This window comes from Drosophila ficusphila, unplaced genomic scaffold (genome assembly GCF_018152265.1).
Source record: "Drosophila ficusphila isolate 14025-0441.05 unplaced genomic scaffold, ASM1815226v1 contig_636, whole genome shotgun sequence".
In the NCBI taxonomy this organism is placed as follows: Eukaryota; Metazoa; Arthropoda; class Insecta; order Diptera; family Drosophilidae; genus Drosophila; species Drosophila ficusphila.
In genome coordinates this window covers 826770-841718 of record NW_025064569.1, presented here as the reverse complement: position 1 = coordinate 841718, position 14949 = coordinate 826770, and the positions used below count along the sequence as shown (strand labels likewise).

The 14949-nt window shown below is 33.9% G+C and overlaps 1 protein-coding gene across 1 annotated transcript; it reads right to left on the bottom strand.

Moving 5' to 3' along the window:
- Positions 1–13865: 13865 nt before the first annotated feature.
- LOC122320568 (E3 SUMO-protein ligase ZBED1-like) lies at positions 13866–14645 on the bottom strand. Its single transcript, XM_043208758.1, has one exon. The coding sequence runs from the start codon at positions 14643–14645 to the stop codon at positions 13866–13868; it is 780 nt and encodes a 259-aa protein (XP_043064693.1).
- Positions 14646–14949: the final 304 nt, after the last annotated feature.

The window sequence follows — 14949 nt, the reverse complement described above, 5'->3', positions numbered from 1 at the left end:
TTTCAGTACAATTAAATTTATAAAATGGCTTAACATTTAAATTTTCTTCATTCAAAATTTTTACTAATTCTATTGCACAGCTACGCTTGGGCTTGTGTTTAACAAACCACTTCCTAAGCTTATAATTAAGATCCTCCTGACCCTGCTCTACCTCCATGGTTTCAATTCCTTCCTGACTTGGATCTTCACTTAAACTTTCTAGCTCTACATCTTCCCTCGTAAAATTCTCATTACCCTGAGCGCTAACTTCAACATTTTCTTCTACCTGACTTCCTTCTACTAATCTAAGCCTTCTAGCTAATTCTTCTTTTTCCTTTTTAACTTGGTAATAAAGCTGAAAATATTTAACCATTTTTTCTAATCTACAAAACTTTCTAATAAAAAAGGAATGCTGAAAATTGAAAACAAATTTTTTAGTTTAATATTTTAATAAAATTAATAAAAATTTTTGGAAAATTATATAATTAATTTAATGATAGGAATTTTCTAAAAAATATAAATTATTTTTGATAATTGATTCTATTTTGTTATTCATAAAAAATAATGATTAAAATAATAACAAAAATAATTTTATTAACAATAATGGATAAAATAATATAATTATATTTATTGAAATATATTAAATTATTAAACTTATTTTAGAATAATTTATTTTAGAATAATACTTTCAAAATTTTCCAGTAATTTTTAAATATTTATTTAAGGGTTGATCTGTCGTAAGCCGTGCGAGATGTCGAAAAATTTTATTTATTATAAAGTATTTATTGTGGGCCAATTAATATAAATATTTCCTCAAATCTTGGCGCGCCAGTAACTAAACTCGTGCCAATAGCAAAAATTAAAATTTTGTAGCTGAACGAAATAAACTTGCGGGATTTTAAGGGGGGCCTGCTTCGTACAGTCAGTATTGCCAGATTAGCTTATTATAAGCTAGATTTTTAATAAAATAAGCTAGAATAAGCTAAAATTGAAAAAAATTATATTTTTATGTTATTTCAAGCTATGAGCTAGATGAAAATTTAACAAGCTTATGTTAATGCAGATTTAACAAAACATAGAAATATAATTTTTTTTCAATTTTAGCTTATTCTAGCTTATTTTATTAAAAATCTAGCTATTCGGACGCTCAACACCTGCCAACAGCGCTCGTACAGTTGAGGCGTGCAATTGATGCAAAGAAAAACCCATAAGGCGTCGATTTGAATCGGCTTAAACTGCATTGGGCCCAGTTTAGAATTGGGCCCAGCTTACGTTTGGGACCAGTTTATTAACTGTACGCCGGCGCACATAAAATAAATGTTTTTTTTTTAACACAATTCAAATTCACTTTGTTTACTTTTAAAAGCCCCGCAGCGCCTTATGGGTTTTTGAATAATAAAAAATAATAGCTTTCAAAAATAATTTAAACACTTACCTGGTTTATTTAGTTTAAATTTTACACAAATGATCACTTAACACAAATAATCTGACGATTTGTCAACCTCCTTGCTGCAGAACAACGGAAGAATGACGCAGATCAGTTTTTTTTTCATAATTTGCATCGTCTCTTTTGTTTCGTCTTAGACTTTTTTGGCGCGTGCCTTGTTGGCATACCCTTTAGATTTAAAGTCATACCGGACTATATATGCAACGCGCATTATTAAAAGGGCAAGATTCTTAATACTAATATTAGAAATGTTTATTTAAACTATTTAGTCAAATTATGAAACCATTAAACAAATCTCTTTTTTTTTTAATAAAAAAAAAAAATTAGATAATATTGTTTTATAATTTGACTAATCAATTAAATTAAAATATTATTCCCAGACAATAGCTGGTATATAAAATTGTATATAATTATACTTATTTAAAGTAAATTATGTTAAAAAACTTTAAAACCTAAAAGTATACATAAGTCGAGCATGCCTCAGCCGTGGTTCCCACCGAAAACCCAAATTTGTGTTTCTAACGGTTAATGCATTCCAATGCCAACAATGCAATGAGAGAAACGAAAAAATAGAAGACAAATTTGGTGTCGGGCCCATGGTACAATTATATTATATATAATTGTACCATGGTCGGGCCGCCGTCGTTGCCAAGCAACGACATCGTATTCGAAGAGTGAGAAAGAGGGGGAAACTTAGGAATATCCCTTTTCCTTTCCTACACATTGATTGCTTGAATGCCAAAAGACACCGGGTGACAGCCAGAACTGCAGGGTATAGTCACTATACATATGTATTTTGTTTCCCCATTTTGGTAGTCTTTCAGCTTTTTGTATGCTATGGAACTGGATTTGAAATATGTTACAGTTGTTTTACATTTGTTTAGTAAAGGAACCAAAAGGTCTAGTCTGAGACAGCCTTGCACCACTAAATTTAATGTATGAGCAAAGCCGGGTTAATCTCGTTATTCTCTGCCATCAAAACATTTTGCAAAGTCTTTCGAAATGGTAAGTTATATCCGGGATCAAAAACGTTTAGCATCTCGCGAAAGCCAGTGTCTTCCACATCTGAGTATCTCATGACGGCCCTATAAAGTTCAGCTTTTTGGTGAGAATTTGAATCATAAGATGTACTCACAAAAGAATCTTTTTTTCTTTTTAAGACGGCGCAAATTATTAGCGCTTAATGTTGGATCTATACACTTCATATGGTCGAAAAGATTCGATGTGTTTCCGGCTTGTTTTGTACACTTTATGACATAATACGCATCTGGCCAGCATACCATAACTTCCATACTTTTGATTTTCCAACTCTGGGTTTTTTTGGTCCGCTGTTCTCTGCGTCAGAGTTGTTTTCGGCTGATGTGTTGATCCTTGCAGTTCCAAAAGAGAATAATTGTGACGCAATTTGTGCTGATTTAAATCGAGCAGCGCACTATGGGGCAATTGACCACTTTTTTTTTGGCATTAATTAATAACTTTAAAACTAATCAACATTTTTGGGATCTGTTTTTTGATTCAAGTTGGTAATAAAATAACGAATGTATTTTAAGAAAAATTGGGGTGGCTGCGTCCATTTTTTAGATTAAAAAAATTTTTTGAATGAATAATGAAAAAAAAAAAAAAATCGTTTTTTTTGTTGGTTAAAATTTTAAAAACATACAATTTAAAAAAAATTTCGTTGTCCTTACTTTTTTTAATGAATTTTTCGATTTTTCTTTATTTTGCGGAACATTTTTGAGGCAGATGCAGAAGGAAAACGAGGCTGTAAAAAAATTCTAATATATAAAATTCTCGTGTCACAGTTTTTGTGACCTTACTCCTCCGAAACGGCTATATCGATTCTCATGAAATTTTGTGAGCGTATTGAGTAAGTCTGTCAATTACCCAACGTCTGTTTTTCATCCTCTTTAATCGTGTTTGACATAACAAAAATCGCATATACAGGCAGGCTCCGGTTTTCACTTTCACAAGATTCTCTCGTTTTCGTTTTCAAAAACGAAAATTGGTGCTCCCGTTTTCACTTTCACAAGATTTTTCGTTTTCAAAAACGGGCAAGTTTTTTTTGTCGAAATGAAAAGTAAATGCCTTTTTCTACATCAAAACGGTTCTTAATTGCAAAAGGAAAAAAATAGTTAATTCCTTGGTCTATTGATGTTCATTTCACACCATCAGTAGATCAGTCTAATTCGTATTTATTTTTTAAATAATTTTTTTCTGACCCCATCATGATTTCATAAATAAAATATTTGCCGTCGGCAACAACAACTTTCGTTTTGCTAAAGGGTCGATAAATCTATTGCCAAAGTTATCGTTAATGCTGCCGTACTTGTAGTGGAACGAAACAACCACTTAAAAATACTTATAAAATGAAAACGAAGAAAAAAATATTTGTAAAGAATAGTTAAATAAGCTTCTTATAAATAAATATGATTAATTTTCTTTCTTAAATGGTAAAAGTGCAGTAAAAAAGTTGTTAAGAATAGTGGAATGAAAACTGCAAAAAAGGTGGCAGCCCCTTATTATGGAAAACAGCTGATTTCTGATGGTGGCTTATTTGAAATTTTTGAAAATGTAAGTAAGACAACTTAATTTACCGATCGTCAGACATATTAAAAACACATGTGTTGCATCTAAGATGTCTCGATTTTCTTAAATAAATCAATTTCTGCCTTCTTTTGGCTTCAAAACAGGCAATTGAAAATATAAAAGTCATTTTTTCGCGTTGTTTACTTTTGACCAAAAAAGTCAGCTGTTTGAACCATTCCGATAACGAAACGATGACAAAAAGTTTGTGAAAACCGGAGCACCTAAAACGAAATCGTACGTTTTAGGTGCTCCGGTTTTCACAAACTTTTTGTCATCGTTTCGTTATCGGAATGGTTCAAACAGCTGACTTTTTTTGGTCAAAAGTAAACAACGCGAAAAAATGACTTTTATATTTTCAATTGCCTGTTTTGAAGCCAAAAGAAGGCAGAAATTGATTTATTTAAGAAAATCGAGACATCTTAGATGCAACACATGTGTTTTTAATATGTCTGACGATCGGTAAATTAAGTTGTCTTACTTACATTTTCAAAAATTTCAAATAAGCCACCATCAGAAATCAGCTGTTTTCCATAATAAGGGGCTGCCACCTTTTTTGCAGTTTTCATTCCACTATTCTTAACAACTTTTTTACTGCACTTTTACCATTTAAGAAAGAAAATTAATCATATTTATTTATAAGAAGCTTATTTAACTATTCTTTACAAATATTTTTTTCTTCGTTTTCATTTTATAAGTATTTTTAAGTGGTTGTTTCGTTCCACTACAAGTACGGCAGCATTAACGATAACTTTGGCAATAGATTTATCGACCCTTTAGCAAAACGAAAGTTGTTGTTGCCGACGGCAAATATTTTATTTATGAAATCATGATGGGGTCAGAAAAAATTATTTAAAAAATAAATACGAATTAGACTGATCTACTGATGGTGTGAAATGAACATCAATAGACCAAGGAATTAACTATTTTTTTCCTTTTGCAATTAAGAACCGTTTTGATGTAGAAAAAGGCATTTACTTTTCATTTCGACAAAAAAACTTGCCCGTTTTTGAAAACGAAAAAATCTTGTGAAAGTGAAAACGGGAGCACCAATTTTCGTTTTTGAAAACGAAAACGAGAGAATCTTGTGAAAGTGAAAACCGGAGCCTGCCTGTATATGCGATTTTTGTTATGTCAAACACGATTAAAGAGGATGAAAAACAGACGTTGGGTAATTGACAGACTTACTCAATACGCTCACAAAATTTCATGAGAATCGATATAGCCGTTTCGGAGGAGTAAGGTCACAAAAACTGTGACACGAGAATTTTATATATTAGAATTTTTTACAGCCTCGTTTTCCTTCTGCATCTGCCTCAAAAATGTTCCGCAAAATAAAGAAAAATCGAAAAATTCATTAAAAAAAGTAAGGACAACGAAATTTTTTTAAATTGTATGTTTTTAAAATTTTAACCAACAAAAAAAACGATTTTTTTTTTTTCATTATTCATTCAAAAAATTTTTTTAATCTAAAAAATGGACGCAGCCACCCCAATTTTTCTTAAAATACATTCGTTATTTTATTACCAACTTGAATCAAAAAACAGATCCCAAAAATGTTGATTAGTTTTAAAGTTATTAATTAATGCCAAAAAAAAGTGGTCAATTGCCCCATAGTGCGCTGCTCGATTTAAATCAGCACAAATTGCGTCACAATTATTCTCTTTGGAACTGCAAGGATCAACACATCAGCCGAAAACAACTCTGACGCAGAGAACAGCGGACCAAAAAAACCCAGAGTTGGAAAATCAAAAGTATGGAAGTTATGGTATGCTGGCCAGATGCGTATTATGTCATAAAGTGTACAAAACAAGCCGGAAACACATCGAATCTTTTCGACCATATGAAGTGTATAGATCCAACATTAAGCGCTAATAATTTGCGCCGTCTTAAAAAGAAAAAAGATTCTTTTGTGAGTACATCTTATGATTCAAATTCTCACCAAAAAGCTGAACTTTATAGGGCCGTCATGAGATACTCAGATGTGGAAGACACTGGCTTTCGCGAGATGCTAAACGTTTTTGATCCCGGATATAACTTACCATTTCGAAAGACTTTGCAAAATGTTTTGATGGCAGAGAATAACGAGATTAACCCGGCTTTGCTCATACATTAAATTTAGTGGTGCAAGGCTGTCTCAGACTAGACCTTTTGGTTCCTTTACTAAACAAATGTAAAACAACTGTAACATATTTCAAATCCAGTTCCATAGCATACAAAAAGCTGAAAGACTACCAAAATGGGGAAACAAAATACATATGTATAGTGACTATACCCTGCAGTTCTGGCTGTCACCCGGTGTCTTTTGGCATTCAAGCAATCAATGTGTAGGAAAGGAAAAGGGATATTCCTAAGTTTCCCCTCTTTCTCACTCTTCGAATACGATGTCGTTGCTTGGCAACGACGGCGGCCTGACCATGGTACAATTATATATAATATAATTGTACCATGGGCCCGACACCAAATTTGTCTTCTATTTTTTCGTTTCTCTCATTGCATTGTTGGCATTGGAATGCATTAACCGTTAGAAACACAAATTTGGGTTTTCGGTGGGAACCACGGCTGAGGCATGCTCGACTTATGTATACTTTTAGGTTTTAAAGTTTTTTAACATAATTTACTTTAAATAAGTATAATTATATACAATTTTATATACCAGCTATTGTCTGGGAATAATATTTTAATTTAATTGATTAGTCAAATTATAAAACAATATTATCTAATTTTTTTTTTTTTTAAAAAAAAAAAAGAGATTTGTTTAATGGTTTCATAATTTGACTAAATAGTTTAAATAAACATTTCTAATATTAGTATTAAGAATCTTGCCCTTTTAATAATGCGCGTTGCATATATAGTCCGGTATGACTTTAAATCTAAAGGGTATGCCAACAAGGCACGCGCCAAAAAGTCTAAGACGAAACAAAAGAGACGATGCAAATTATGAAAAAAAAAACTGATCTGCGTCATTCTTCCGTTGTTCTGCAGCAAGGAGGTTGACAAATCGTCAGATTATTTGTGTTAAGTGATCATTTGTGTAAAATTTAAACTAAATAAACCAGGTAAGTGTTTAAATTATTTTTGAAAGCTATTATTTTTTATTATTCAAAAACCCATAAGGCGCTGCGGGGCTTTTAAAAGTAAACAAAGTGAATTTGAATTGTGTTAAAAAAAAAATTTATTTTATGTGCGCCGGCGTACAGTTAATAAACTGGTCCCAAACGTAAGCTGGGCCCAATTCTAAACTGGGCCCAATGCAGTTTAAGCCGATTCAAATCGACGCCTTATGGGTTTTTCTTTGCATCAATTGTACGCCTCAACTGTACGAGCGCTGTTGGCAGGTGTTGAGCGTCCGAATAAGCTAGATTTTTAATAAAATAAGCTAGAATAAGCTAAAATTGAAAAAAATTATATTTCTATGTTTTGTTAAATCTGCATTAACATAAGCTTGTTAAATTTTCATCTAGCTCATAGCTTGAAATAACATAAAAATATAATTTTTTTCAATTTTAGCTTATTCTAGCTTATTTTATTAAAAATCTAGCTTATAATAAGCTAATCTGGCAATACTGACTGTACGAAGCAGGCCCCCTTAAAATCCCGCAAGTTTATTTCGTTCAGCTACAAAATTTTAATTTTTGCTATTGGCACGAGTTTAGTTACTGGCGCGCCAAGATTTGAGGAAATATTTATATTAATTGGCCCACAATAAATACTTTATAATAAATAAAATTTTTCGACATCTCGCACGGCTTACGACAGATCAACCCTTAAATAAATATTTAAAAATTACTGGAAAATTTTGAAAGTATTATTCTAAAATAAATTATTCTAAAATAAGTTTAATAATTTAATATATTTCAATAAATATAATTATATTATTTTATCCATTATTGTTAATAAAATTATTTTTGTTATTATTTTAATCATTATTTTTTATGAATAACAAAATAGAATCAATTATCAAAAATAATTTATATTTTTTAGAAAATTCCTATCATTAAATTAATTATATAATTTTCCAAAAATTTTTATTAATTTTATTAAAATATTAAACTAAAAAATTTGTTTTCAATTTTCAGCATTCCTTTTTTATTAGAAAGTTTTGTAGATTAGAAAAAATGGTTAAATATTTTCAGCTTTATTACCAAGTTAAAAAGGAAAAAGAAGAATTAGCTAGAAGGCTTAGATTAGTAGAAGGAAGTCAGGTAGAAGAAAATGTTGAAGTTAGCGCTCAGGGTAATGAGAATTTTACGAGGGAAGATGTAGAGCTAGAAAGTTTAAGTGAAGATCCAAGTCAGGAAGGAATTGAAACCATGGAGGTAGAGCAGGGTCAGGAGGATCTTAATTATAAGCTTAGGAAGTGGTTTGTTAAACACAAGCCCAAGCGTAGCTGTGCAATAGAATTAGTAAAAATTTTGAATGAAGAAAATTTAAATGTTAAGCCATTTTATAAATTTAATTGTACTGAAAAGCCAAATATTATGCAAGTTGGAGGTGGTTCCTATTTGCATATTGGCCTTTCAAAACAATTAAATAAACTTGATGTAGTTCCGGAACTACCGGATGTATTAAGTATTGACGTTAATATTGACGGCCTTCCATTATTTAAAAGCTCACGTGCACAATTGTGGCCCATACTTATTAGAGTAAATAATATAAATGAATGTCCGGTTTTCCCCGTAGGAGTTTTTTCGGGCCAAAATAAGCCATCCAATTCAGATGAGTATTTGTCTAGATTTACTAGGGAGTTGTCCGATGTAATGGAAAATGGTCTAACCATTTTAAATAAAAACATTAAAATTGATCTTAGAGCTCTTGTGTGCGACACTCCTGCAAGGGCATTTGTTACAGGCACACCTGGACATACATCCAGTTATGGCAGTACCAAATGCACTCAGGTGGGACGCAAAATAGATGCAACGTTAACATACAGCACTTCTAGTGCTGAGTTAATTACAGATGTTGACTTTGCGAGTAGGAAATATCCAAATCATCACCAGAAAGATTACTTAGGGTCTCAGTCCGCTTTTGAAAAACTTGGCATCGGTATGGTTACCCAAGTTCCCTTGGATTGCATGCACCTCATTGAGTTGGGTGTAATGCGAAAATTTTTGGAAAGAATTTATTATAATAAAGTAACACAAAAAATTCCAAAAGCAAATAAAATGAAGATGTCTGATCTATTAACGTCAATGCGGAGCTACATACCTAGGGAATTCTCACGAAAGCCTAGAACATTGTTAGAACTTCCAAATTGGAAAAGTACTGAATTTCGCCAATTTTTATTATACACTGGAATTGTAGTTTTTAAAGTACAATCCATGAAGAGCAGTACTATATTTTTTTGCTGTTGCATTGCGCATATAGACTGCTCTGCTCGCAAAAACAGCGGGAAAATAATGTTGAGGTTGCTCAACAACTGTTAAATTTATTTGTTGAAAATTTTCCCATTGTCTTCGGCGAAAACAGTGTTTCCTACAATGTTCATGGCCTACTCCATGTAAGAGAGACTGTAAATCGAATCGGAAATCCGATTGAAGGTTCCTCTTACGCGTTTGAGAATTATTTGCAGTTATTAAAAAAAGTGGTCCGAAAGCCAACATATATTCTAGAACAAATTTATAGAAGAACGGTAGAGGAAACGTATGTAGCTCCAGAAAGGGAGGAAATTAAGTTAGAAGGCAGGTTTCTTAAAATTAAAGACTGTAGGCTTAGCGATAGGAAACCAGACAATTTTTTGTTTCGTTGGGGATGAGATCCCAATACAAATAGAGTCCTTTGAGGACAATGAAGGAGAAATATTTATATTAGGTAGGGAAATCAATGATAAAGCAAACTTTTTTGATGAGCCCTTAAGGTCGTCAAGCCTAGGAATTTATTTAGTAAATTTCAGAACGCCGATGAGCGTTAAAAAATTTTCAGTTAGGGAATTTAGGAGAAAGGCTGTAGTTATGCCTTTCAAACAGGAAGCAGTTTTAGTTCCGTGCTTGCACTTTGTGTTGCATCTAAGATGTCTCGATTTTCTTAAATAAATCAATTTCTGCCTTCTTTTGGCTTCAAAACAGGCAATTGAAAATATAAAAGTCATTTTTTCGCGTTGTTTACTTTTGACCAAAAAAAGTCAGCTGTTTGAACCATTCCGATAACGAAACGATGACAAAAAGTTTGTGAAAACCGGAGCACCTAAAACGAAATCGTACGTTTTCGCCCAAAAACGAAAACGAGAAAAAAAAGTGAAAACCGGAGCCTGCCTGATAAAGTGAGTTTCTACCTCATCACACTGACAAAACCACGCTACCATAGCATTTTAAATCAATTTAAACTGGGGCAAAAATCATTCATTATTAAGTAAAATCATTAATTCTATTTATGAGTGTTTTGTACAGTGAGCAATGCCAAGAAAACGCAAAGGGGGTGATTTGAGCCGTGATACAAGTAGATCTCGAAACATGCGAAATAGAAGATCCGAAAGAACCGAAGAACAAATCCAGCATTAAAATACTGATGTTCGTGTCAGAATAGCGCAATTGCATCAAGAAGAACGTTGAAGAAACACGAGCAGAACGCAATGAAGTCAGAAGATTAGAACAACGACAATCACGCCTTTATTCATTTTATGCCAGGCGCAATTATAATAACTTAAAAATAATATTTTATTTTTTGTTATTTTTATATTCCCTCATGGTTCACAGCGCTCCAGATGACTTTACAATACATAAGTCTAGAACTGAGTAAATTTTGTACAGAAATTATAAAGTCATCTGGTGGCAAAACAACGTTTGCCGGGTCAGCTAGTTACATATATAACTTTGGGCTTAGTTAATAATTTTTTTTCACACCTATTGTTCATGGTCTTCGTTGACCAGTTGAACATCCCATGAAATTCCAGTCATAAGCTCATCCGGTTCATAGTCCTCCTCATCGCCGTCAATTTTTGTTTCGCAACATAACAGGTTTATAACTTCATTTGGGAGGTTCAACTTTTTACGTGTTCGTCGGCTTAAATTAATAGTTGAAATTATTGGATCTGATGTATCCATTGCTCTTTGGAACACGTCCGTAAATTTTAAATTCCAGCTGCAGTCATAGGTAACCAGGGATACTCGTCAACTATAAGCTCCGCAGTTTTAAAGCAGAAACTTTGAAATTTAGTAATATCTATAGGTAACTGGCTTGAGAGACATATTAAAATGGTCCTGAGATTTGAAATGAGGCCCAGATCTACTCCTGTGATATCTGAAAATATCCTGGGTTCACTAAAGGCCCGACGAGCGGTATTTCCATCATTCGTGCTGCCAAAGCCGCCTACTTTGGGTTGATCAACTTTCACTGATAACAGCTTCCAGAACAAATCTTGTATTACACCTTTTCTTCTGGCAACTTCTTTTTTTTATCTTCGTTGGAAATTCTCCATTTCTTTATTTGCAATTTGTATCCCGCGTGCAAAATAAATTCGAAGAAACGAATCCAGCAATACAATGGACTTAATCCATAACTGAGGTTATTCATTAGTGGCAGAAACTTCTCGCATTTAAAATTGTTGTTGTTGAGGAAATCCTTAGGATTTGCCCCACAAATCGGACATGCTCGGGATGAACTAGTTCCCGTCAATGCGTTCAGGATTTTTTCATCGATAACGGTCAAATATAGGCGAAACTTTATATAAATTGTTTTTCCGTTTTGTAAAATTATTTTACACAATTTTAAATTATCTATATGTTTATTTATATATTTGTTTTCATTAAGAATGACCTCTTTAGTTCCTTTAATAAATTCTAATTTTTAAAGGCGACAAAAGCGAATTGACTGTGGTGTCCTGTTGTTCCATAGGATGTTACTGGAGGCATCAATCAGTCTTAAAGGCGTTACTGCGGTAGCAAAAATTGTCGAGTCACTATTAAAAGGTTGCTCCGATGAGTATCCCTGATTGTAGTTTAACTGACCTGAGCTGCCATCAAACCCGTAACTTAAAATTAATTCTGCTGCCAAAAAATCGGTGCCTTGATTATTTATAACGCTCAAAATAACCTCTTCTTGCAAACATGCAATTCGAGCAGCTGTTTGGTCGAGAAGGTTTTGAAGGGGTTCCTCTGCCTTTGTCTAGGAAATTTGCAAGTTAGTGGGCCGACAATTTTTTTCTGCTCAGCAATCTTTTTGTACGTTGGATACACATTATTTTTTGTTTGCTCCCTGATAGAGCAATGTTGCTTTTAGTTAAGCCCTGGTCTAATAGAAGAGCTAAAGCTTCATTCCTCTGCGTTCTATACTTTTTAGTTAAATATGGTAACGCAGGCCGTCCAACTGGTACTTTACTTTTTTTTTTTTTATAGAAAAAAAGAGTTTGAGAGCTAAGCCAAGTGCAATGCTGTCTCTCAAACTGTGCTAAATTTCTTTTTGATTTGAGCCACAAATTTGAAATTTTGTAGCAAATTCTTTTAGATTATAGGGACGCCACAATCAATTTCTACAATTGACGCTTACAAACACATATTACAAACCGCTCTGCATGAACTGCCTTTTAGAGCCTTGACGATCCATCGATGTATCGATGTTTAAAAAAGAATACCCAACATCGATGCATAATTTCTAGCATTGATATTAACATCGATATTTTTGTTTAACGTCGATGGTTTAATTGAAACTTTTCTTATCATTTTTTTTTTCACAATAACAAAGAGCGGGAAGAGCTGTGTAGAATTATATTTTACATTAAATATTCTAATAAATAATCATTCAAATTTAGCCTATGTTCAGCGGAAATTTAATTGATTTATTGGTGGTGTTGAGAGCTATTAAAGAATAACGATGGATCGATTTCTAAAAGGTAAGCTTTAATGAGTGCAATGTGCTTAGCTGTCCCTGGGACAAAACATCGATAGTGACACTATCGATGTTTTCGAGGTTTTTTTCGGGAAACATCGATACTATCGCGATAATATCGAATTAAACCAATTTTGAAATATAGAGTTTATTCTTTATGAAAAACCCAAAACAGCCGGGGTATTCCTTATAAATTCGATTTTAATAAATTTAGAATTTTAGTTTTTTGTGTTATATTTATTTTTTCATTTAATTCATTTAATTTGTCAAACTTAATATTTTAAAAGTAAAATAAAAATAAAAACTCCAAAAACAAAAAAAACGTTGCTTCTTAAGTAGCGGTCCAGCCGCTAGACTTGAGATCTTTGTTACATATTTGATTCGGTAATCCACCAATTTTTGTTGATGAAAAGAAGCTGGTCAACTATTTTTGACTTTAATGATGACCTGCGCTCGGAAATTATTTGCCCTGCCTTCGAAAACATCCTCTCAGACTCCGTTGAAGTTGCTGGGACACACAACGCTTTTTTGGCCAACTTCGCCAAAGCTGGCTGGTCACTTTCATTGCTCTATAAAACATAACATAATTTTTGAAAAGTAGAAAAATTAAGCAGAAAAATCGCTACTTACTCTCCAATACTCCAGTGGATTGCTGGAAATATCAGAGTTTATTCCTTCGAAATAATGCCTCGTAACTAATATTGCGTCCACTTTCTTGGTCCTTTTTTTTTCTCTATGTTTGAGGACAGAAACTTCAGAAGAGGCTCTGCAGCGTTTGGTGTAACTGGTGGTTCTACAGCGGTTTCCTGAGGATCCCCTTCCTCATCATCAGCACCAGCAATCATGTTTGTCGATAAGGAGCGCGTTAGCAAAACGGCGGCTTGTTCAGCATTAAACGGTGATCGAATGCCTTCTTTTTTAAATCGTGGATCCATTATTGTGGCCAGTCTAGCTGTGGACCTTTCTTCAAAAGGAAAAAGCCTTATCCGTGCTTTATCCTGCAAGAACAGGCAAGCTTGCTGTCCATCCACCGTCTTTAGCCTGCCAACTGATCATTTAGGCCCTCAACCAGGCCATTCGTCAGAGGAACAATTAAGGAGCTAGTCACCTTTGAGCTGGACGAGCACTGTGTTGTGACGTAGTCGAATGGTGCCAGAATGGTTTGAATGTCTTCCAACAGTTCAATGTCGTCTGCGGTCAGTGGATCAGGTGCTCTTGACAGGCTGAGGAGGACGGGCGATATGAACTCTTTTGTGGCTAATATTCGTTCCACCATTTTAAAAGCACTATTCCATCTGGTGCTTACTTCTTGGATCAGACTGTATGCATTGTCACCCTGAGCTTGCTTGAATTTTTCGTAGGCTATAGTGCTACATTTAAAAAATTTTACAATTTTTTTGCATTTGGTCAAAACATGCTTAATCGAATTTTCCTCCAAGCAATCTTGCACCACTAGGTTGAGGCAGTGAGCAAAGCATGGAAGGTGACGCTTTTGTAAAATTTCGCACGCCTTAATCATTGCGCTGGCATTGTCTGTCACTATGGCGTTTACTTTTGACTCTAAGTTCCATTTGGAGAGCACATTTCGAACCGATGCTGCTATATTTTCAGCATTGTGGTTTAGTGGGTCTATCAATTTTTCTGTTGACAAAACAGCAGCGTTCAGCTCAAATGATTCATTAATGAAGTGTACTGTTACTGTGAGGTAGCCATCGTTGGCCCTCGACGTCCAACCATCCATGGTAATGGCACATTGGTCCACTTTGCTCAGTATGAGTTGGAGCTTTGATGTCAAATCGGCATACATATTCTTCATGTGGACATTTTTTAATGTATTCCGACTTGGAATGGTGTATCGAGGATCTAGCAGATTAATAAAATGGCGAAACCCCCACTCCTCTACAATTGAGAGTGGTTGGACGTCCGTGGCTATCATTTTCATCAGTGCCTTGTCTAATTTTTGCTTACGAGCGGACTTACTGTCGTATTGATTGTCAACTTTTAAGAACTTGGAAATTGAGCTTGTGGGCCCACTCCCCAACGACTGATAAGATGGATGCGCACGCGTGAGGTGATCACTCAGATTTGATGTGTTGCCACTGGTTTTATATGTCCTATTG